Source organism: Bombus vosnesenskii, unplaced genomic scaffold (assembly GCF_011952255.1).
Source record: "Bombus vosnesenskii isolate JDL3184/JDL3185 unplaced genomic scaffold, Bvos_JDL3184-5_v1.1 scf7180000013340, whole genome shotgun sequence".
In the NCBI taxonomy this organism is placed as follows: Eukaryota; Metazoa; Arthropoda; class Insecta; order Hymenoptera; family Apidae; genus Bombus; species Bombus vosnesenskii.
In genome coordinates, this window is record NW_022882977.1 from 897,547 (window position 1) to 921,999 (window position 24,453).

Genomic DNA, 24,453 nt, shown 5'->3' on the forward strand with positions numbered 1-24,453 from the left:
TACTCTACACCTTTTCTTTTGTATATCCGTGACCGCTGTTACGAAGAGAATAGAATTTAATGAGAGAAAAAATTCGAAATTAAGAGAAGAGGTGCATATTATTGTCGAATATAAATTTTGTTTTGGATTTCAAGGTCTAGAAACAAAAGAGCTATAAGAAGATTTCTATTGCTATTTCTTGTAGCCTTCAGCTACAGCTACAAGGTTAACATGTTTGATAATGTCGTTTGCTATAAATATATGAACGTTCTTCTCCCTATCATAACTTCTTCCTATTGTACTGTAACACTATAAGAGTGAGGATCTGGGTCAGCATACATTATACCTATACTTATTCCAATATATTTTTCTATTACAAATTCATCCACTCGTTCCTCTATCAGTCATTCTCAACAGTTAAGACACGCCCGGAGATTTCTTGCGAAATTGCGAAAATTATTAGACGTACGTTAAATCGATCGAAATTACGCGTTACACTTTCACGAAGAATATTTTATTCTTACAAATACGTTGCCGCGTTTCTTCGCCGCGCAGGCTGCATCGATCTCGTTAAAATTCGCGAGCCATTGAGTTATGGACGTATTAATTGCGTTAGACGAAGGGTGTCAGGGAAACCGAGTCTCCAGTCTGAATCTGCCTTCTCGCGATTCGTCTTTTTCTTCCCCTTCGATCGACATGCGCATCGGATATTCTTCGAGGAATTCAGCCAGGACGATCGGCACGGCTTTGATCCTCTCTAACATAGGCATTTTCAAGATCGCAGTTGAACATCTAAAATAAGATGTGTCTTGGACGATACCGGCAACAACCATGCTGCCCCTTAAGATAGCTTTCGTGGTAACGGCCTCAGTCGCATCGTTCCGTATAAATAGCTCGGTTCGTCATTTATAATAGCGTATTGCAGAAAGCGGGATCTTTTTTTATCTTTACAGCATTCCAGCTTTCTCTATGCGACTCGAAGATTCGATTAAAGATACCCGGTCGAGTAAAGAAGCTCGTGCACGGAATAAAGTTAGTCGATGGAACTTTCAGCTTTCCAACTTTTTTCATGATCCTATCTTCGTGTTTGACTTTCGCGTTCCCCGTCAACTTCCAACTGTCATTTCACAGCGACAGCGAAAAGAATTCTCAGGCTGCAAAGTTTCAGGCTGATTCGTGTATCTGTAATATATAATAATAATAATAATTATTATTATTATTATTACTATATATCGTAGTATCGTGGACGAGGGGCCTGGGAGGGGACATCGTGCGAATTATAAACAAGGGGTTGTTGAGCATGTGCGTGATGCGGCTAAGATAAAAGACAAGGGGTTGCTAAGGGACATAAACGAATTAACAGTCATTGCGAGTTGAGACGTCAGAGAGTGCGAATTGCGTTGTGGACAGAATATTGCTAGCGTTATCGAGAAGGCGTTGGATCCGTGGTGACGAGAGTTTCAAATTAACTATCTAGTTGTCTTAATCATAATACGTTATCGTGATTAGTTCGCGTTAAACGACCGTCGTTTCCTGTTTAATCAACATCTGTTTAATCCGTTTATTGTAAATAAACTAATTGTAGTAAAAATCCTACTATATATATATATATTATACGAGCTATAGATGGTTTATATATAATAATAAACTAATTGTAATAAAGATCCTACAATATATATGAACCATCTATAGCTCGTCAGACGTGTATATATATATATATATATGCGTGATATATATATACTTACGGATCTTTACTACAATTAGTTTATTATTATTTATAATTATATATATTATATATGGAGATTGGTATATATATATATTGTACGATCTTTACTACAGTTAGTTTATTATTATTTATAATTATATATATTATATATGGGGATAGGTATATATATATTGTAGGATCTTTACTACAATTAGTTTATTATTATTTATAATTATATATATTATATATGGAGATTGGTATATATATATATGAACCATCTATAGCTCGTCAGACGTATATATATATATATATATATATATATATATATATATATATATATATATATATATATATATATGTATGTATGTATATATGTATGTATGTATATATATATATATGCGTGATATATATATACTTATAGGATCTTTACTACAATTAGTTTATTATTATTTATAATTATATATATTATATATGGGGATAGGTATATATATATTGTAGGATCTTTACTACAATTAGTTTATTATTATTTATAATTATATAAATTATACATGGAGATTGGTATATACATATATTGTAGGATCTTTACTACAATTAGTTTATTATCATTTATAATTATATATATTATATATGGGGGAGGTATAATATATATATATTATCCGAGCTATAGAGTACGTATTATACGAGTATATATTATACGAGTATTATACGTATAATATATATACATTATACGAACTATAGATGGTCGTAGAGGCGACGACGACATTGATCCGAGCGTACTTAATCTTGGAAATATCATTGCGGAAATTGGCATCGAGCTTGTCGGACCCGATAATTGCATGAATACCTGCTTCCGACGCCTGGTTACGAGTATCGACTCGTTCGTTGTATTTCGTGTGACTGGGAACTGACGTTTTAGCAAAAATTGTTCGTCTAACGACGACACCGTAATAGCCACCTCTGGAGTATAGATATCGCAGATACGATACTTTCATTCAGCATTGCAGGCTGAATGGAGGGAACGTTAATTGACCAGTCGATCTTTATTCTTGCACACAAGCCACATTGCGAGCTTTACGGCCAGTTACTTGGTCGAACGATTCTAAGGGCAAATTGCGAAGGGAAATCAGTTCGAAGCTTGTGCTCGTATCGCTGGTCGGGAACAACGTGCAAAGGCAAAACCAGATAACTTTTCTCGCCGAGTGTACGCATGAACGATCTGGCAAAGCATTGAAATTCTAACGAACAGCCGTGGCTGTTGATTACGAGTTTCAGTTACTATGGATTCAGTTCACGAACTCGTATTTTCCTTCGAACGTGCAAGTACCAGAAATCCATCTACGAAAAGTTCGAATCGCTGAAACTATCGAATTAAAAGTTGAATGGAAAATGCGTTTAAAAGTAAAAGATACGCACGGTTACTTAATATACTTTGTACTCGTTAGCGATCTGCAATCGAAGAAAGGTCCTTAGTTTGAAAATTATCGGGGTAATTTATAGCGTGCTCTTTTGTACATCAGAGGAGACATTTATTGGGCAGTGAACTGTTTCGGTTTGGTAACGATGCCGGTAAAGAAATGCAAAGAACAAAGCTAGCGACGGGATAAAAGGTGCAAGAGTGTGAACTAGAATCCCAAAGGGCTACCTAAATTTAACTCATTGCCGTCCACAATCGAAGGTCATTTAAATCAGGGCTGAATAGATTAAGCTCGCCGTGTCCCAGAAACATCGCCACGCTCCTGACCTTCTCCTTAAGCGACGGCATGATTTTTCATCGTAATCGTTTCGTCCAACTATGCTTCGTTAAATCTTCTAACTTCGTGTCTCCGTCTGAAATTCTAAACGCCAAATTCTGTCAACCAGTAAATTGCTCTTGACATTCCTATTCCGTTTAATTATAAATATCAAACGATACTTCCTCGTGCACACTTTAATTTATCTTTTAATGCGATTAAAAATAGTCGTACGAAAATGTTCAATGCCAAAGCACTGAAATTCCTAGGAGAATTCAAACGAATGTTTCTGGTAGGCTACGCTATCTTCTAAACCTTTTCGTGTTTCCTTATTCGTTTCGCAAAATGCTGATACTGTTGCCGGGCGAGAAACCAAACTGCATGCTCCGCGTCGAAGGGATTACGTTCATTCATGATTTTCACGATGAATCGATGGAACGTGCGCTCCAGACGCTAGGGTTCAAGTGTAGAGAAACGAGAGCGCGCGCACGCTCGCCTCTCTATGATTCTATGCGGACTTTGGCCAAGGCGTCGCAGAATTTCTCCTCGAAATTATCTCGTTTTCTCAACCACTCTTCGTCTCTCGTTCTGTAATGTACGCACAATCGACGCTGTTTGATTAGAAACACGATTATCGTTAGTTACATGTTTTTCAATGTAAAGGATATCGGATATTGTATATGTTATATCTACATGGTATTAGACATTTTGGCAAAAATTGAAAGGCAAGATACGGAAACGATGCTAATAACACAAGAGGATAATAATAAGTGGAAGAATAGTAATATGTAATTTGTCGGGGGAAATAAACATACAGAAAGAATTGCGGATAATTATCTACATCATTTGCAGTATTATTCGCGACACGACAGCGAAAACAAGTATCCCTTATCGGTGTGGATCGGTGAACACGAGCAAGTGTTTAGCTTGAGAGGTATAATGTATCTCAATAACGAGGATCGTGAGGAGACAAGCATCGTATTAAGCAGCCGCAGTAGTATGAGTCCGTTTAAAGCGCGGCACGTCGTGCTTAAGGATACACGTGTATCGAGTCGGCGTGGCTCATACGAGTGGAGCCATCTACTGGTCTCGATAGGAAACTTTCGCAATGCATTCGGTAAACTAATCTCCACGGCTGTCTATAATTCTGTATTATCCGCATACGGGAGCGTGACTGCCTCTTTTGTGCATTCCTCTTTCGTGATAGCTTTCCGCCCTTTTTTTTTTTTTTTAAAGGCAATAAACGAAAATCAACTCTAGATTCGTTTAAAATTGCTGTCTCTACGCGACGTTCCAAACAAAAAGCAGCGAGGCATATCGACGTTGTTCGATCGGACGATCGGCGTGCTAACAGGCTTTGTTTTTTAATCGCAACGCGGACAGCAACGTTAGAACGACAGATCGATAGTCGATTACATATCTATGAATTTTTAGGGATCTTACCGACGAGAATGGCGCTAAGTTATTTTTGAGATTTCAGTTAGTTCGCGACTACGGGCGACGCTGGTTATTTTTATTTCGCGCGACTGTGACAACGGCGAGTTACGGAGCCATTTGTTGACACTAAAGGAGGAGCGCTTTTTAAAGCCGCGTGAAACACGAGCGGTCATTGGTATGCGATCTAAAGGCTCTTTTCCGTGCCTGCTTTGAAAGCGGTGCTCGTCGATATCGACACGCACCGGTGAATCTATGCTCTCTTATGAAAGTTATAAACTAAAAAGTATCATCGGTGATATAAAAAAGGGCGGGAAAAACGAGGAGAAAAAGTAGAGAATATCGTCGGCAATTGAATCGGAGATAAATTTCTCCGATAACGAGATAAATCTGCTTACATACGTTTTTCAGATTAACGACGTGGAAAAAATTATTTTTAGAAACGTTACCTCGACTCCGAACAGTTGCAGCCGATTCTACTTTAAAACGTATTCGAAGTCGCGTCGTACAACTTTTTTTAAGCTAACGACAAGAATAAATCATTTTAAGAAGAAGCTCTCCTTAATTTCAGTAGAAGATTACGCGGTAATAACAGCGGTGTTTGAACGGTGTGGAAGCAAGAGCCGGCACTCGACTTTCACAATTTCGAAAGGTGACGCGTATAGCCGGTCGAAAGGTCTGTGATTACTTTCCGACGTAACCATCGTTTCGCTGCCTTTAATTGGCACCGCTACACATACACACACGTGCTTTTCTTTCTTGAAATTAGACCGGGATGCGAGTGGCAATTGTCATGCCAGAGAGAGCCCAATTACCGACGGACAAAGACGTAAAGGCCTTTAAAAAGAACATAGACAATTTGCGCCGGAAATGGGTTACTTTTTTCCGCTCGACCGTACGCTCTTTCATTATTTCCGTGGAATCGAGATCGTACGAATCGTCGGGTATCGATCAGGCTATTAACGGCAACGATGGGCCAATCGGGTGGAATATTCAGGAAATTGTATCGTTTCTTAATCTTCCATCGAGGCGATAGGCGTTTCGCTAACGAACGCTTCGTTTCCTCTCGATTATTTAAACGCAACCGTCCGGCTTTTGTCAGCGCGAACATTTAATTACCGACAGTTCAGAGAAATCCTCGGCCCTTCCTACCGATTGCCGCGCGTTCAAGCAAGAAGTACGAATTAATTAATAGATTTTTTGGTCGCGAGACGCCGCTCGTGCTTCGAAACCGATCGTCGATAACCGTCATCTGGTGGGAAACGAGCATATCGAAACGAGCTCGTATAACTTGCGAGCGAAAAAGTTGAAGGGTTCTCGGCTTTCGTTCTTGTTGGATCTGGAAACGTAGTTAGGAGCCGACTCGTGGCACACGAACAGATTTTCGATGACGTTCGATGGCGCGCTCGCGCTCGCGCTGCCACGACGGTCGCACACACGCGGCCGGAAACTCTCCGCGACGCACGAGGAGTAACCCCGATTCTCGGAGGAAAGAAGGTCGCCACGGAAAGTTCGCAAACTTCTCATCTCGGACGTTTATACCGGCTAGAAAGGACGGGACAAAAATAGCCTCGTCTTTTAAGGTCGCGATGAACGCCCTCGCCGGCTTAAATTCCCTTCGCCGGAAGTTTCTAAGCGACGAGAAACCGACGAGATCATCGATCTTCTCCGAGAGTGGAGGGAAGGGTGGAGAAGGAAATGAGGAGAAGAGAGAGGCAGATACGCCAGACATTATCGTTCGAGCGGAAGGTTCGAGAGAACAAGTAATTTTAGTGAGCGTCCTTCATAAGAGACGATAATAATTCACTTGGATCAGTTTTTCGGCCTACATGGTCGCCCTCGTTCAGGATATTAGGCCCAAGATGAGATTAACGGAATCACAAGCTCGCGAGCTTCGCGAAGATTTACTGGATGTTTATCGCCTCGCTGGAAACGCGCTGTCCCAGGAGAGCCAAGGAAATTCGTTAGCAAGTTTCGCCGAAAATTACTCGGTTGCACCCGTTACATGGTACATCGCGTCCCTTAGAATTACGAGCTTGCAATTAGTAACGCGGTTGAAGCAGAATCTTCGTGTAAATCTCGTGCTGGTTGAAGAATTTACATAGTCGGTAAGCGAGGCAGCGGCCGGCTTCGAAATATTCAGGTGAAAGATTCCAGAGCCGGTAAATTAATGTCGGACGTGCGAATCGTCTCTCTTGTCTTGTGTGTCAAAGGCTAACTAAATATAGTTGAAAATTCGAAATCGTTCGGCGCTCAGTTAACGTCGCGCCGAGCCCTGTGAAATTTATATTTATCCGATATCGTTACACGCTCTGTTCGTTTCTATCCCTTTGACTTCGACTCACGGCCCGACCGACAGATTACGACGAGGCGCGTGTGTACGCGGTAAACGTAAAGTGGAAGTAATTCACTGCTATTTCATGGCTGTGAATCGGCGACCTTACTCTCCTTAGGCGTTTAATTCGTGTCATTAAACGCTTCTAACCACAATTTAGACGGCCGATTTCGTATATCGTCTATAATAATAGATAGATCAATTTGCGTTCCGCCACAGAGCATAAAGAAACTCCAGCAAAGAAACACGTATTACGTTCCACTATCCCCTTGAAGTTTATTCGACAAAATTTCATGGATCTTCTTCCGCGGAATCTGATTTCCATTTTGGTATCACCTCGTTTCACCGAAATTACTAAAAATTAATACCAAGGGCTGGGGCGCGTTCGTGATTGCAATAGGATGAATGAAAGGGAAAGGTAGCGACGACCGCGGCGAGGAAACGGCAGATCGATAAAAAGGATCGGTCTTATCAGCGAACGAACTCGTGACTCGGTTGTCAAGAGTTCTCGACAGATGGCGGGGTTCGTAGCGGCGTAGATGCATCGGGTGCACGTGCATCCGTTCCTCCCTCTTTCGTCCTGTACCGCCCCGCTGCAGGCCGATCTACCAGCGAATCCCACCAACGACGTCCCACCGGTGACGTCAAGACGCATTGCGACATATCCCTCTGCCCCGCTTTCCTGCTTGGCCTGCACTCGCCTCGCACTCGCCTCGCCTCGCTTCGCTTCTCGCGCGTATCCCCGGTAAACAGTCGGCACGCTCTTTTTTCTCTTCTCTTTCGAGTGGTCGAGCACCCCTCGTCCACCACGGACTTCGTGGTTACCGCGGAATCGATGGATTCGCTTTTACGCCTCTCGTGTCTTTAAAAAGCTGCTCGGAAAGATTGAGAATTCGGCGTGCTTTAGGAAAGATCGTCGATGATTTATTTTTTTGGAAATGTAGTTTCGTCTCCAAATACAAACGGCATGAAATGGAATACGATAATACAGATTTGATTTAGATTTCGAATAATTTGGAGAAGGGCGACGCGTTTCTAAGTAATGTAACGTAACTCGCGACTATGCGAATTGAACGCGGTTTCGTTCTTAGATGAAAAACCACGAGGAAGAGGATTCGCGGAAGAAAGCGGGTAATGCCTAGGCTGAAACCGCTTTACGAATAGACGCTTGACAACGAGCGAGTTTTCCGTTCTGACGTTTCCACTTGCTGTTATTACGGTTTGCCTACCAACGCTCCGTTGAATGTGTTCTCGCTTTAATATCCCTTTCCTTTCTAGCGTGGGGAGGCAGAGTGCACCGGCGCGAGTGCACGTGCACCAGCGCGCTCGTGTCCTAGGACGCCCCTTTCAAGAGTGCGACGACACTAAACCGCGTTCACTCGGTCTCATGAATTTTGACTAACAATAATGGAAATCGCCGTAGAAAGACCATTGAAATTCCAATGCCAAACAATCTCCCGAAAAAGACGCCTCTTGAGGCGAGAAATATCGAAATAAAGGATAGCTGTCGGTAAATAGAGAATAAAATCCGCACGAGCGAATAAAACACTCGTATAAGAACGATAAATTCGCAGACAGACCGGAAAGTGGGTATTACCAACTGTTCTTTCAGTGCAGTTATCGGAAGAGCCCGTTTCATCTGGCTGCCGATAAGTAAACGAATTCAGACAGGAATTCTGTAGAAACCAATTGTAAAATCGTCCGATAGTACTGGTCTCGGAAAGAATCGGTTTTCTCGGTAGGTAAAGTCTTACTCGTTGATCGAGTCAACGCGTCATAACAAGGAGAACGTAAAATGGTATCAAGTAGCTATTGACTTGCGAGGATTCGTTTCGTCCTCGGCGTCGTTCTAACGCTGCGATTATGTCCGATTACGTAACAAGAGTTTAAAAGGTATTTCGTCAAATTCAAAGTACCACCACTCCTTTCTCCACCCAATCCTTTAACTCCACTGCTGTCGAGAAAATTACCTAATGAATACTTTATAACCGTCAACAGTAGCGTCTTACGCTTCGCGCTGCAGTTAGATGGTCTTTCGCCGATCTCCAGCTTCTCTGTCTACGAATCCGCGATTAGCCTGTCACCCAGCGTTGACCGACCTCTTCCGGCAGAGAATACCGACGTGACTTTTCACGTGGCACTTTCAATGTTCGAGGCAAGCGATTTGCGGCGTGGACGTCGCGTCAATGACACGACTAATTAGATGTATACATACATACTACATATTCGCTGAAACGAAGGCGCTGGAATCGGTCGAGCGAATGGCTGACGTTTTGTACGTCGCATCGCCGACGATACAGCGGCATTCTTCGCGGGCTGCAGATGTTTTTAAAACAAACGAAAAGTTTCGAGGCAATGGCAGCGATTTTCGCAGTGCGGCCTGGCCGCGTGATCGATCGTGCAACGACTGCATCCAGTTAACGTCATTGCGCGCACCTGACGAAATTTCGGTCCCCCACAGTTGGAAGAAAGGTTCAGCTAGCTATCCGGTGGATCGCTGGCAATCGTCGTTCAGCAACAGGAATCGCGTGGCTTCGGAACGGCCAGCACGCAGCCAGCAACGCGTCCCTGTGTCAGAGAATGGGAATTACCTTGGAATTTGGCACGTGGAGAATGCGCAGAATGGAACGTCCACCAGACTCGGTCTCCGGCTGCGTATCTCTCTGCCGCGGAGCTAATTAGGCTGCCGCCATGCTCGATTATCGCGTCGAATGTTACCTGACCTCCGCTCTGTTATTACTACCGTCTATCGGGAAACTTTGATCGCTGTTAACGAGTATTGTTATTATTTATTATTACCAAATTTATTTATTTATTTATATACTTATTCATTACATATAAATATACGTTTATAATAGGCGTTGCAATGTCGCAGAATTTTGAAGGTTATGTTACGAGCGAAACAAAGCGAAGTAGGACTACGTCGTTAAATAGAGAAATATGTTACGTTCTAAATAATTTTACGTATCGTCAACACCGAACGTCTAAAATTATGAAAAGATGCAGAAACGCGATGAACGTGATCCGATAATGCGTTAACACGTGTACGTGCCCTGATAATGGAGTTGCTGTTTCTGATATCGTACGCGAAGAAAGTAACCCGGAAAACCATAGCATTACGCAAAGACCGCGAATACGCGCTAAAATTTATAAGCCGGGAAAGCTGAGTGCGATCGACGAAATTATATAAAATTTTAAACAAGATAAAAATGTCGGCAATCTGTCTCCTGTTTTCCAGCGATAACCATGTTCAATCTACGGGTAGTACGGGGTCGTAATTATGATCACGAATATGCATAAGACGAATAAGGGAACGAAATGCAGACGCAAAAAGATTTACGCTACGTTTTTTCGACAGCATTGCTCTACTTGCATCGACTATACACTGGTATATTTCGAATGGGATAAAACTAAAGAATCGTAGAGGGTTCTAAGAGCGCCAGGATTTCTAAAGTCCTTACAAATTTAATTTTCTACGTTTTCTGCTCATCCATATTCATGTACCTTCTTGTATTTTATCTTACGAAATCTATCCTTTGTCTTTAGTCGTTTATTTTTTCAGACGTTGAACCCTCTGTCTCATTTCCGCTGGAAAGTAATCTTCGATCAGAGCCAGGGCTAAACACGGCTTCCACGTTGTTCTCTTAACCCGTAGACCAGCAGGCGAGAGAACGGTTGTTTTTAAATTAGCCCTAGGTAGAATCGTATGTTTGCGTACGCTTAATCACGAGCACGTCACTCTGTGATAGCGGGTTATTTTATGCAGCGGGTCGTTGCACGGAACGCAGCTTCATAAATTCAAACGGGAACACGTGGAACGTACGTGATAGATTTACAAATTTGATCGGTCGCCCGTGTAAAAGTACTTTATGCCTCTTCCCTTTATGTTTTTTCTCTCGTTACCGGGGAATTTCGGGCGCAGACGAGCGTAACGGATCCAATCGCTTCCGTATACCGTAAACGCTTACACGGATCGCAATTAAACGCGACGTAATTGTTTTTAAAGCTTCCTCGCGGCAGCTTGTAAACTGAAATTCTCTTAAAGCGATGATTTCCCACTAAACCGATCGAGCGGCTGAACCGAGTTATCAAAATGGTGCGCGTGCATCGCCATCCTTGTCTAATCCGTTTAGGATTATCAAAGAATGCCACGTTAAATGGGAATAACTTTTCTGCACGCGTATCGAATGTGAAACTTCCACACGATACTACGTTATTATCCCTTTGTCCTACCCGCTAACTGCCGATTGCTCCGGCCGCAGTAAACAAGAAGGTCGGTCACGCGTCGAGTCATTTAGCTGTTCAGTCGTGTGCTCGATCTTGCGCAAAATGTATGCGTTTTTGACACACGAAAGGAATTATGAAATGATAAACACGTTTGGACACAATTAATACTTTGAAGATGTCTGGGAAGTAATTATGATCGACTGATCGGTGAACAAAAATGATTTATTATTTAAAAGTGGGCGATGTATCGGTAAGAATTTGTAAATTAATACTTTGTTTAAATTAATAGCGTTTTGAGAAAATTAGTAATCTTCAACTGTATGATATTTTTAGAAACAATGAAACACAATGGTAAACACAATATCGCTACCGTCACATTATCGGAAGGATCTATCGAATCACTGTCCGCGATAATAACATACTTCGCACTATTATCAACAATATTAGATTTTCCTTTCACTTACACGATAAGTATAAGAGTTTTTTCATTCTTTTAGAGAATTATATCCTAAACGTGTGAACGTAACGAAGAATTACACGTAACTAAAGTAAGAAAATATTGAGGACAACTGAGTCACCCAGATCTCACAAAGGACATAACCTAACAAACAAACACTCACCACACTAAAGAAATAAATCAATCAAATTCGAAGATGGTATCCCACTGGGGGTAGCCATCCACGTGTTATATTATTATACCACTAAGCTATAATATTTTACCAAATGTCCTACTGGACAAATTGTAAAATGTAAATAAATAAAAAAAAAAAACTGAGTCACGAGCCAGGTTCGTGTTGTTTACGTTTGGTCCGAACGAAATACGAGTCAGGCTCGTGTTTATTGTTTTTCGCCGAAATTTCTTACCACGAGTCTCACTCGTTGTAGGACAAAGGATTAAAATAAGGAAATATTATTTAAATAGAAAAATACGCGTATTTGCCTGTACAAGAGGTCTTCCCATTTTCACGCGATGTATCGCATTTGTTCGAAAGTTAGATTGCAATCGGCATTGCTTAGATCGTTTTTGAAAAGAGCCTAACTGGTAGCGGTTTACTTTACTCGGAGACAGGGAAAACGACTCGAATCAAGTGAGTCCGCGTTTAACAGATTAACAGACTGGGAATCTAAACCATTCACCAACGATGCTTATGAATCGCAAAACCTTGAAACGGGGTCGAATCGTGCCCGTTTATCAATGGCGGCCGTGGCTACGCCGCGTCTAGTGTCTACCCTATTTACCACGGGAAATGTAGTTTCTGGCGTTTCGCCCGTGGCCATTCCATCTTGTCGTTGCCAGGCAGAGCGCTACCTTCGTTTCCAAAATATACTGGCTCTTACTCTACCCACGCTCTGTCACATATTCAAATATGTCAGGAGCGTAACGATGCCACATCGACACCCCTCTATGCCTCTCCTTTCCCCTACTTCTCACGATAAAAGTCGCACGAAAAATCTCGATGAGCCACCACACCTGCGAGTGTCTGGAAATAGACGCGACTGTCTTTCAACGTTCATTCGTTCTCCGTTAATTCGGAACTGCGGCTTTTTAAGGAATCGCCAACCTTTTCTCTTCCGCCGATTCAAACCTCTGCACGAATAATACAGAAATTGGGAAGAAATTGGAAAAGCTATCGTCTTTGAGAAGATCGCGCAGAGGTTTTATACAGAGGAGTAATTTTAATCATCGTTTAATCATCTATCAGAGCAGAAACCGGGTCAGAAAAATTTTTCATTCGTCCCGTTAAATCGCTACATGCGACGATTCGTTCATTTTCAAGAAAGCACTTGCTCGTTCAGGCTGCTTCCGATCGCTCCGCTAGGCGGCCGAACCTATCTACGTATATACGCGTAGTATATGCAGGCACTGTAATTTATAGGCCGTCGCCGCGACCTCTACTACATAGACACCTGGGACGTTAAACTCCTCTGTTCCTCTCGCGGAAGATTAGCAGAGTCCATTAAGATTGTTATCTGGCCATTAAAATCTTAACCGCCGTATAACCTGCAGCCTATATAGTTTACACTGTAACTTGGCGGTACTTGAGAATGTAGGAAAGCAAACGTGCCAATAATATTTCGTAAGTTATTAGGTTAATGATAATAGAGCGCAGATGACTGACGTTCGAATGGGTGAAAACATTTCATCAATATTTTGCCGACGGTTCGTGCCTCAACGGTCCCGTGAGTTTTACGTCACGAACGATTTGTTCGAAATTGCGAGGATTATTAAACGTAAACGATCAACTCGGTCAAATATTTATTCGTTTGGTAAATATTTCCATATATACGTACGTGCATAAATATGCAGCAGACCGTTTGGAAACAACGTTCCATTAAATCGTGTTGCTTATCTGTTAATTAACATAAAGCGATGGTTGTTGCTGATACGAATGCACGGCGAGTTCGTCACCTGCATTGGTAACTATGCTTAGAATAATAAAACTTGTGCGCGGAAACGAGTGCATCGGAGGGGTCACGGCAATGCGAAACAATCGAAGCGTTATTTCGCATAATATTCGTCCAGTATCGTGTCATCGACTAAGAAAGATCGTTATTCAGTTTCGATGGTTATTCGTTTTCCGTTTGTCTCTCCCTCGTAAATTAAGTACGTGGATATCGTTTTAACACGAAGGGAAGCACTTTACTTTCACCGAAATCTACATTTTGAACTGTGCGATTCCCGCAACCGGGCACGCGATATTTTCGAGACTCTGTTGCTCTTTCCCCCCCTTTCAACGTATAGTTGCAGCCGAAAGCAACGGACGACTTTGGACCTCGGACGATGTGTCGTTCAAACTATCATCCAGTGTCGAACGATTTCTTCGTTTCACTGGACCCTAATGGCTGCTGCCGCGAGCATCGCCTTTCGAACTCGGCTTTGCTCGATTGAAAATGAAAGGTCCTGTGTTTCGTTGACGCGTGCAGTAGTGTCGCCGATTACGAATCGAAAGCGAGATATATAAAGACAGGATGGAAAAATAAGCAAGCGGCGAAGGAAACCCGATCGGCAATGCGCAACAATCGGAATGGAAAAAAAATCTACTCGAAATTTGTCATCGTTGAAAATTGGATATACAGAATACACTGACTGTAGTCTACAAAGTGTATACTCGTGAATAAAAGAAAAGAACTTGGTGTCGGAAGTCGTATGGTCAAAGAGTGAAGGATTAGTGAGTCATTGATGACAATCGTACGGTGAAGAGATCGACGGTAAATCATATTGAAAGTTTGACCCTTTGAAATCATAAAGCTGGTTTCTCGATTTCTCGCTCGGTCGGTCTTAAAGGGTCGTTTTCGGCAAGTAACGAGTACACGAAGTAGAGATGTGTTTCACGAGTCGCGTTTCTATTCTTTCAGCGAATTGTCCGAGAATATTTCATGGCATTCCAGGCCGCTTTGTCTGTGAAATGTCTTTGCGACGTCACAGATCTACAAAGGCTTATTTTTTCCCGTCTTACTAGCACTCCTTGCTCGTTGAATTGTGCAAATTTCGTTGAATTTCCGGTGTGTGTAACTAAATGATTAATCACGATGCATGCTGGCATGAGAGGCGCTTTCATCGGCATGAGGATGTTACCGCGACACCGACGGATATCTTCGGAAAATAAAAAAAGGTAACGATCGGCTTTTGTTTCCATAAAGTGTACACTTTGCGATGACGCTTCCTAAGAGTTTGAGAATAATCGTGTGAATTGTCAATCGGTCGAGTTTGCCAATATCTTTGATTTCGTAGGAGCAAAGATACGCCAAAATATCATTTAAAGGTTTATTCATTACAAGACAGATATTGATGGCTTCCGAAAAGCGAAGAGATTTTAGAAAAGATTCGAACCTTGATTTATACGAGAACCCTTTCCGCTGTTCAATGAAATGGTACTAGCTAATATTATTCAAATATCTTTTGTACCGTAAGCAGGGAATTCAAGGACACTTGTTTCCTCCCACTTACATTTTCATTATCAGAATACTTTAAAGTTTGGGTAAATATAGATTGTCAGGGAAGATAAGTGGTACGACGATTATTCTTGGGAAGCTGCTGCCATCTAACGCAAACTTTAGGAAACCGATAAAGGACGCGCCCGACCTTGTCGACACTAATGCAGGTGCCAGATAACAATTGCAACGTGTTCATTCGCCAAGCATTTGGACGATACTTGGCGATACTTGTTTTTCATTGAAAATTTCAAAGAAAAAATATAATCGATCGACTTTCAATGACCGACTCGTTAATAACTTACCCTAATTTTTACTTAAAAAATGAGACCGTTGCGTCATCTCGTTTGCAAGAATCGATATATACGTCGATACAAAGGATCATAGAAAAACGTACGCCCGGATTGGCAAACAAGCTGGAACGTTTTGTCCAACTGTGTGCACATATCGCCTCTTGGCAATCGAAACGATAGAATCGCACAGGTCGTATAATAGATCCGAGTATACCAGATACACCGTGACAACCGCTATATAGGTTGTTCAACTTGCATACAGGCTGAAATTGATTGGATAGTTTGCGGTCAGTTCAGGCTGTGTACGAGTGTACACGAGCGGCGAGGAGGATCGCCCTTCGAGATGAACAAGGCGTATTCGAATCGAACGCCAACCGATCGAGAGTTTCTATGCGCTTTACCGAGAATTTGGCAAACAACTTTCGCGTTCTGGCAGCTCTACTGGACAAGCTCGAGTACATCGTTGCTTTCGTGTAGATCGTTTCGCAAAATTACCTGCGTCAGACACCTCGGCGTCACGGTGGCCGTTAACATAATCGCTATGCAGTTCTTTTAAACTACTCCACGCGATTCGACCTACGGATATATATCCTTCGGCCGTAAAAGTTTTACGAGCTACGAGGTAGGCTTTGACATTCGCAAACAATGTTATTTGCCTCTATCGCGGCGCTGCGTTTCGCCCGAAATCTGCTAACTTCGTTCCAAGAATAACGCGAAATGCTTGCAGCCATTCAGTTGAGCATATTTTCTTTACGTTTGTTGTTCCTTCGCTATTCTTCTTATTATCTTAGCGGTCGAAGTAACGCATTGCCGCATGCGATTTCACGGTTTCTACATTATCCCGGTCGGTTCGAACAAAGTCGCGGCCGGCAATTTGACGAATGCCGTTTAAGGAAAAAAAGGGGCAACTGAACTGTGCACTATTGACCCAGGTCGAGAATCGCCTGCAAGTAATCGCATATTTCCCCCCTCGTGCACCGCTGCAACGAACATACCCGTGCATTTATTCTCCCTACGCATGTCACGTACATATTTACCCTCTTGCTGCTTATTATATTAATCGCTGCTGTGAAAATATCTTCGACAATCGTTCAAGGCGCGTTGCTTTAATCAACGTACGCCAGCTTAAGCTACCCGACTTTCCCGTAAAAAGAATCATTTAACAATCGCGCGATAACCTTCGGAAATTGAACGCACAATCTGTCAGAATAATCGAACCAAAGATATATTTTCATTGCTTACTGTCGGTAACTGGTTATTCGAACAAGTTCCTTTGTAGTAATAGGTTTCGATAGGCGATCTTGAATACCAAGCGGCATGTTTGTACATTTGAAACCCGACTAAGCTATAGAACTGAAACGGCTTGCGGGCCGACTAGCAACCCGTCCAATAGGTCGTCGTACGCGAAACTGTATACGACTTGTCAACCGTTTCGTGTCACCTTGTTAGCACGTGTTCCACATGGCACGAGGTCGGCCAACATTTTGCTTTTTGTTCACTCGCCTCCATTGACGATTATGAAACCGTAAACGCCACTGCGACCAGTGAAATTGGAACGTATGAAGCCGAGTTATTTCCACGTTTATAGTCGGGCAGGAATTACACGCCAACGTATGGTGAACTCGACGCAAATAGAACGAAACGAATATCTTCTTAAACGCTATCGTGGAGTATAGTGGCGATCGAAGAAGCAAAAACGATATTTGCGGCTAGGTTGGAGGTGGCATGCGTCTTTTAATCGGAATCTTTTTAATCGCCGGCTGAATCAGCATCGACGCGCAGAACGTGTCGTGCATGTCCGGTAAACTCGACTACTGGGGCACGGCGCGTTAAACAGGTGAACGTGGGGGTCGGCGACATGCGGTATACGGTTACGGAGCGTCACGACGCCCTGCAGGCCACCGTTCCACAAACCACCGCCCCCAGGGTAAACTTTCTGTTACGTGGCGACGATGGTCTATAGCGTGTTGTTCGCTCTCTGTGTACGAGCCTTTGCCGTTTTGCTTCAAATCCAACGGTGTGCGCTACCCAGCGGCCCAGATTTTTTAACATTGCTCCAAGTGAAAAGAAAATAGCGGGAACGCTTTCTGCTGGATCCTCTGCACAGCCTTGACAAACAAACCCCTAATTGACCTTTTTAGAAGAATCGTTGTTTGAACATTGTTACGTCAGTTCTCTGCTGTCTACGGCAGATCGTGTCCTCGGATTTGCATTTTAAAAATTGTTCCTCGAAAAAAAAAAAAATCAGGCTGTCGAAGAGCGTCCCCTTCTTTGATAATCGTAAAAATAATGTGAATTAGCCAGCACTCGAGAGTGGCGTTCGCAGGTTCGATTTCGTCACGAGATTCTGTGAAGCGGAAGAACTAGCTGGAAATGGGAAAACGAAACGGCAGTAATTGAAACGAGTTGCTTGAGAGCATTCCTGGCGACCTTGTTCGGGAATCGATGTTGCCCCTGTTTGGAACAACCGACCTAATTTCCTGGATACGAGAGTAACACGCGACATCGGCGCAAGCGACGAAAGCAAATTCTTAATGATACCGATCCTGCAAGGAACAGCGTGTGCTATTGCGAGAGCCCATGGTATGGAACGCACGCAAGTCGACAGACGTGTCAAGCGGGTTGCGGGCAGCGATGGGTCCAAGTATCATAGAAGCGAAGTTGCCTCCGTCATAATAACTCGAATCGAATTTAATTTCCGATGGTAGAACAATTTCACAGAATATCGTTGTTACCAACCGAATGAATTAAATTACTATTCCAGCTTAGGGAGAATTTATACCAATAAAGCGATGTACGTATACCAGTGACTTTATGCCGCCAATAAAATGGATCGTAAGATAAAAAAAAAAAAAAAAAGAGAGAAAAGTTTTAGGTTAAAGGATAAGCCATAGTTTATGGAAACGATCTCTTCCTACCGGGATATTTCGCATGTATCAGCATACGTCAAAAGAATATTCAGGCTTATTTGAATCGTGAACGGAGGGGTTGGCCCCGCGACCGAATCGATCGCGACAGGGAAAAGTCGGTAATCGGATCAAGTCCATCGCTAGCAAACGGTCTCTACCGGCTGACCAACCACGGATACGCCTGCTACTTGCTTGCTTGCCACAAGCCAGGTCGTGTACGCTGGGTCAGGAGAGAGAGTCAGTTATACCGACGCCGTGCTACCATTCGCGTCACTCATTGGCCGAATCCTGACGACAGCTTCCTCTCGAACATACACACCGTTCGACCACGCAAACCCGATCTACCACAGAATCGGTCTGCAAACTCGTCTTCGTCTTCTCGGCAATTCTACTCTGCTTCTCATCTTCGTGGATGATAGCCACGAATCTCACTTTCAACGCCGATTTCTCCGTCACGGGACGACGGGTGGGTAGAGACACGATCGTCTGCAAAGAGAAGACTCGAGTTTCGAGAGAATTAGCTCGGTGACACGGCGGTACGAGTGTGAGATTGCGCGTAATTTCGAATCCGCTCTGCTTCGCTCGAGATCTTCGAACAGGAGAGTGCGGAGTTTCTTAGAAACAGTCGTCGATTGCTTCGAATCTCCTTCTTAAAATGTGCTGTCAATTTTCAATCTCCGCGTAGAAACTGAATGTAGGACAAAGTTTTGAAAATTGTTCCCTTGGGAATCTGCGAAAATTCTTGCAACTTCGTATCTTCTTGAAGACACTGGAAATAACCAGTTTCCGGTACAGTTCTTAATTTCGATGGTATGGTTTCCTCGTTAGTTTTCGCCGAATGATTCGCATGATCGCACCGGGTCTGGTATTGCAGGGGAATCGAAATTAATTGGATCGGCGCTTTGACCGAGCGAAACTCGTCGGTGCGCTATGTGCTACGAGTTTAAGAATTCGATTAGGGTAGAAAATGTGGCAAATGAGGGACACTTCGAAAGTTTCGTTCTGCAAGTGGCAAGTGTGTCTATAGTTGGAAGGGAACCGATTTCGAAGTGGGTTGCTATGTTCGTGGCAAAAGTAACGAGGAGTAGAAAACTATTTTTTATTACGCGACCTCTGGAATCGAGTTAGCGCGATCGCGGATCGATACGCGACTGGTTCTCGACGCGTTTCGTCCTCCAATTAAACAGCACGTTAACGGCCCGCTTCATTTCTCTTTATTCTTCCCCTTTTTCTATTTTTTCTCCCGTCAAAACGCTCGAACAGAAGACTACCGTTTGAATGCACGCGCGATTAGTGCGGGTGAAATTGGTGATCGGATCACGCTTGTCATTAGCAACCATCGAACCGTACCGTATGAGATTTAAACGTGCAAGTGCCGATGGCTTCGTGACAGACCCTCTCTTTCGTTCGATATCCGAAAATAATCCGACACCGTTCCGTATCCGTGCATTATCGCGATTAAATTAGAAAAACGGGTCGCTACGAACGGAGAAGACTACGCCGTGCGATTTTGAAAAACGACTGACGGCGAGAGATCGATTTCGACAGTTTGCTTAGTTGCGAATGTAAAGCGACGCGATGACGAATCTTGTAAACGCGTAAAGATGGTTTAAAAAGTTTGCCGCGCTCAAGGCCACGGGCTTGGCGTATCGATCTGCAGGTTCCCTGGATCGGGAGCAAGAACGCGGCAATAAAGAATTGCGGCAGTGGCGCGCCGTTGGAATTGAGGTTAGCGTGCCGCCAAACCTCTGGATCCTTTCTTCGTTTTCTGGTATTGACCGGGTGGGCGCTCGTGGCGTGCTACGCCGTCGCCATCTTTCGGAGCTTCGACTCACCGTTCGGAAAAATGAGTTTGGGCGGGAGGGAGGTGCACGACTGACGCGAGTGATTGACGATCGGGATGTGCGTTCCCATCGTGAGGAACTCGGCTTCGTAATCGCTTCAGCGAAGAAAAGCACGCACCAGTAATCTACAACCGATTGTGTGCAAAGAAATTTCGCGACATCTCGCGAGGTGAACGAACGCTGACAATGTCGAGGCGAAGGCGCGACAACGGTGTTCCGTGCACTCGAGTGGAGAGGATTGGGCGAATCGAAACAATAACGAACTCGGATACGTCGCACGACTCGTCTGATCGACGCGAGGGTGAACGATCTCCGTGAAGGCAAATGTCCGAGATGGTTGGATCATCGGTCTCGCGGTGTCATACACACGAAGGGAGACGTTTGTAATCGTCGCGAGTGAGTTCGTGCGAGGCTGGATGGTCGCCAGCTCGATCGACACGGTAGGTCGAGCACGTGGTGTAACCGCCGACTGGTTCTGCTCGCCGCGTTGCACCATGCCAAACGCGACTCCTTTCGTCGTCTGGCTCGGTCGTGTGTATTCTTCCCCTTTTTTCCGTGCTTTCGAATTTTTTCAACTCGAAATTCCTCGCTTATCTCCCGATGCATCTGTCTCGTGGGACGTTTTCGGTGCTGCCGCCTCGCGGCACTCCCTGCAACTATATCTATTTTGGTTTGGCGGTGAGGAGGGCGTGGATAGCGGGTTAATTGGTCGGACGTGTGACTGCGTGAGATTGAATGTAAATGGATGTTCTGGTTCGAGTAGTCCTCCGCCTCGTGCTCACTCTTTCTCGCGTTTAACGATCGACCGTTTAGGTCGCGTTCCACGACCAGCCGAGTAAGGGAGAGGAAAAGGCGCGAAACCGCTTAAACGTAATCGTTTAAGAAGTTGCGAAGTTTCGCTCTACTTTTCGAACGTTCCACCCTTTCGTTACAAATTAGGGAATGTCGTCGATAGCCAGACTAATGGGGGAAAGTTGGCACGGATCCAGGGATTCGCGAGGGCGCGAACATAGCCGAGCATTGGTCGGAATGCCTATTAGAATTCCGTTGGCGTTTCCCAAGTGAAGCGTAGCACGCCACACCGGAGATTGGTTCGGGGCGCGAGGTCGCGCCGTGTCGAAGGGTCGCTCGATCGGATACGCTCGATGGCCGCTTTCTAGCTCGGCGTATCGGTTAGCGGGATCCGATCGGTATCGGGAGCACACGGTGGCCTTGCCACCTTCCGACCTTCCTCCTCCCCGTGATTCTGCCAATTTCTCGCGGCTCGCGCACCGGTGCTGCCACCAGGTGGTATTCAGCGAAAGCACGAGTCGTACAGGGCGAGAGATTCGTGCGATGTGGTGCGCGAAGTGAGTCGGCGTGATCGCGGAACGGAAGGAAGACCGTGTTTGGACGTTGCTGTGTACGCTATTGTACACGCGTTGTCACGGCTTCCAGCCTCTTCCCGCCTCTATTCTCCTGTTTCTTCATCGTGTTACTCATCGTCGTTCTGTCGCCAATTATCCCCCTTCGCTCGCTTTCTGCTTCGTTTACCGTGCGCTGGCACGTTTTCGTCGGACGCTTTCCGTTGCTTGACGAAAGACACTCGTCGCGTAAGTGTGAGTCGCGAATGGGGTTGCACGTGCGTGAGTCTGTCGCGAATGGGCGGCTCGCCAGTGGCGGAGCTGTGTCGATAGGCGGAAGGTTAACCGAGGAATCGGTGGCGTGCGTGCACGAGGTCGGCAGGAGTTAAGACAACCGAGTTATCTTCGTCCTTATCGAATGTGCCGCGTCTGCAGGACATCGGACGGCGATTGGACCAGGAGCGTATCGTTCGACGGAAGCAGAGGAATCGGAAAAAGTAGGATATCGAAGGGCCGAGAAGACGATAGACGAGCGACTCGCCAGATCAAGAACAGCAAGCGAGAGGAAGAAGAAGGAAGAAAAGAAGCGAAGGAGAGAAAAACACACACACAGAGAGAGAGAGAGAGAGGAAATCGGAACAAAGCGTGGCCGTGTGTGCGAGAGGAGCTCGCGGCAGGAGCAGCCACGGAGGCAGAGCGAGAGAGGTGGAGTGAACGGGCGATAATCGAGGATTTGAATGGGTGGGCCGGGAGCCGGTAGGGTTAGCAGGCACGAGCTGAACGCGGTGCCAAAGAGCGACGTCGGTCACGGGGATCGGACCCTCGTAATCGGCGAGCCAGCACCACCACCACCGGCCTGTCCGTATCACCCGACTTCGGCTTCGAGTTCGGAACGCGCGATCTCAGCATCCGGCCACCTGGTCCCCGCCCAGCTGCCGCCTTCGCCGCCGCCACTCGCCTCGCTGCACATCACCGTCAACAACTGCACCTCCATTGGCAACAACAATACTAGCGCCAAGCCGGACGCGATCTCGAACGGTACCAAGGCTGCTGCGACCATGTCCTCGCCACCCAAGCATCGAAGGGGCTTCGACCCCAACGACGTAAACGCCACAGACTATCGCCGTTATCGTCGCGTTAAAACGACGAAACGGTGAGTTTCTCTCGCATATTGCCTTTCTTCTATTTTCTCCGTTCGAGCGGAGCTACGTGTTCACCTTGCCGTTTATACAGTTTATATACCTTGTCTCTGTGTATGGAACGAGAACGGTTCTTGCCACGGCTTCCAGTATCTTCTGTCTCTAGAGGATAGACGATTACGTTCGAGCCAAGTGGCGGCTTTAACGTGGCTCGTTTCACTGATCGAATAGACAAAAAATGAAAGCTTCGCGAAGAACGTTCGACGCTCGGACCATATCGTTCAGAACGGAATCGTAAAAAGGTTAGAGCTCGTCAAAGGCTGATCTTTCTGCTTTTAACGAAGACGATCCAAGCCGTGCAAGCTGCGTAACTCGTTCCGTATGTCTTTAACTCACCCGTACCTTATTTTCATGTTCTGCCTTATAACCCGGTGCTGCAAAAATCCTGGAATCCTCGTGTCTCCGCGACCAAATTGCCGTTCCGTTGGACACCGGCCGGTCCTGGCCGTTGACCGTCGTCTACCGTCTCCGAACGTGTTTGCCATTTCTTTTCTAGAACCGGTTCATCTTCAATGATTTAGACGTCTCTGCTCGTGCCGAGATTCGAATCCGCGTGATGGCTTCTTGATTTCCCGCTCTCGAGAATCCCAACGTATCCGATGAACGTGCAATGGAAATAACAGCTTACTGGAAGTACGTGTAACAGATATAATTATTTCGTTTCGAGGAAATCGTCGTGGCCCGATACGTAAAGACAATGACTCACGAATTTCCCCGACGTTATTTCCGCTGCACATCATAGATTCGTTATCGATTGGCTGACAGTAGCGGCATTGTTCAGCGTAGCTGACTGTTCTTTTCGTCCGGTTGAAATTTAGCGTGAGATAGCGTTGGTAGTTGGAAATTTGTAGGGCGCGACGCGATCTCGAGGGCGCCAAGCGGAAAACACGAGGAACTTGGACGAAGCATGATCCCAGCGTAACCTTGATCCCTGATTTCCTTCCGGAACACAGCGTTCCAGCCTTTCACACAGCTTCCACTGACAGCGAATGCACAATGTTCACAGAGGCTTTGTATGTTCCACACCGTGACCTTGGGCGCCGGACACAGACCTCCCCGACATCTCCCGACATATATCTGTCAGCACGAGGCATTAAAACACACACAAGCTTGCGATGTTCGATGTTGGATCGCTTACTGGTTGTACCCCCGTCACGAACGAATGCGCTGAAAATAAATAAAAAAATAAAAAATAAAAAAAATTATAAAACGAACGAACCAAAAAGTAACACGATAAGACGAAAGGCTGCGTGGCCTATGCTGCATGTAACGCAACGCGGCTAAATCGATGCGTTGCATCCTCAGTCGACGGTTCCTGTCGTTCGATCGGACGAACGAATGCGTCGTCAACGAGTCGCCACGATAGATCGCATAGATTATACGATTATTGTAAAGGAAAAATAAAAGAATAAATAAAAAAAAAGAATATATATATATATATATATAACAAAAATATACGCGACCAGCATAATATCAGGTCTCGTCAATGTCCCGATGCTTTCGAAGCTTGGAATGCGATGCA

The 24,453-nt window shown here is 44.8% G+C and overlaps 1 protein-coding gene across 10 annotated transcripts in view; it reads left to right on the forward strand.

Annotated features, from left to right (window-relative positions):
• Positions 1 to 24,453, forward strand: part of LOC117236237 (potassium voltage-gated channel protein Shaker) — a 187,797-nt gene that overhangs the window by 38,143 nt on the left and 125,201 nt on the right. For 2 of the 10 annotated variants that reach the window (XR_004493824.1, XM_033498998.1), the window contains exon 1: positions 21,253 to 22,885. The exons of 2 other annotated variants lie outside the window; for them this stretch is intronic. Coding sequence is in view for 7 of the 8 variants with exons in the window: in XM_033498998.1 (XP_033354889.1) it covers positions 22,470 to 22,885 (416 nt within the window). In the remaining variant the exon portion in view is untranslated. 6 more of the 10 variants (XM_033498994.1, XM_033498995.1, XM_033498993.1 and 3 more) reach the window with 6 other exon arrangements.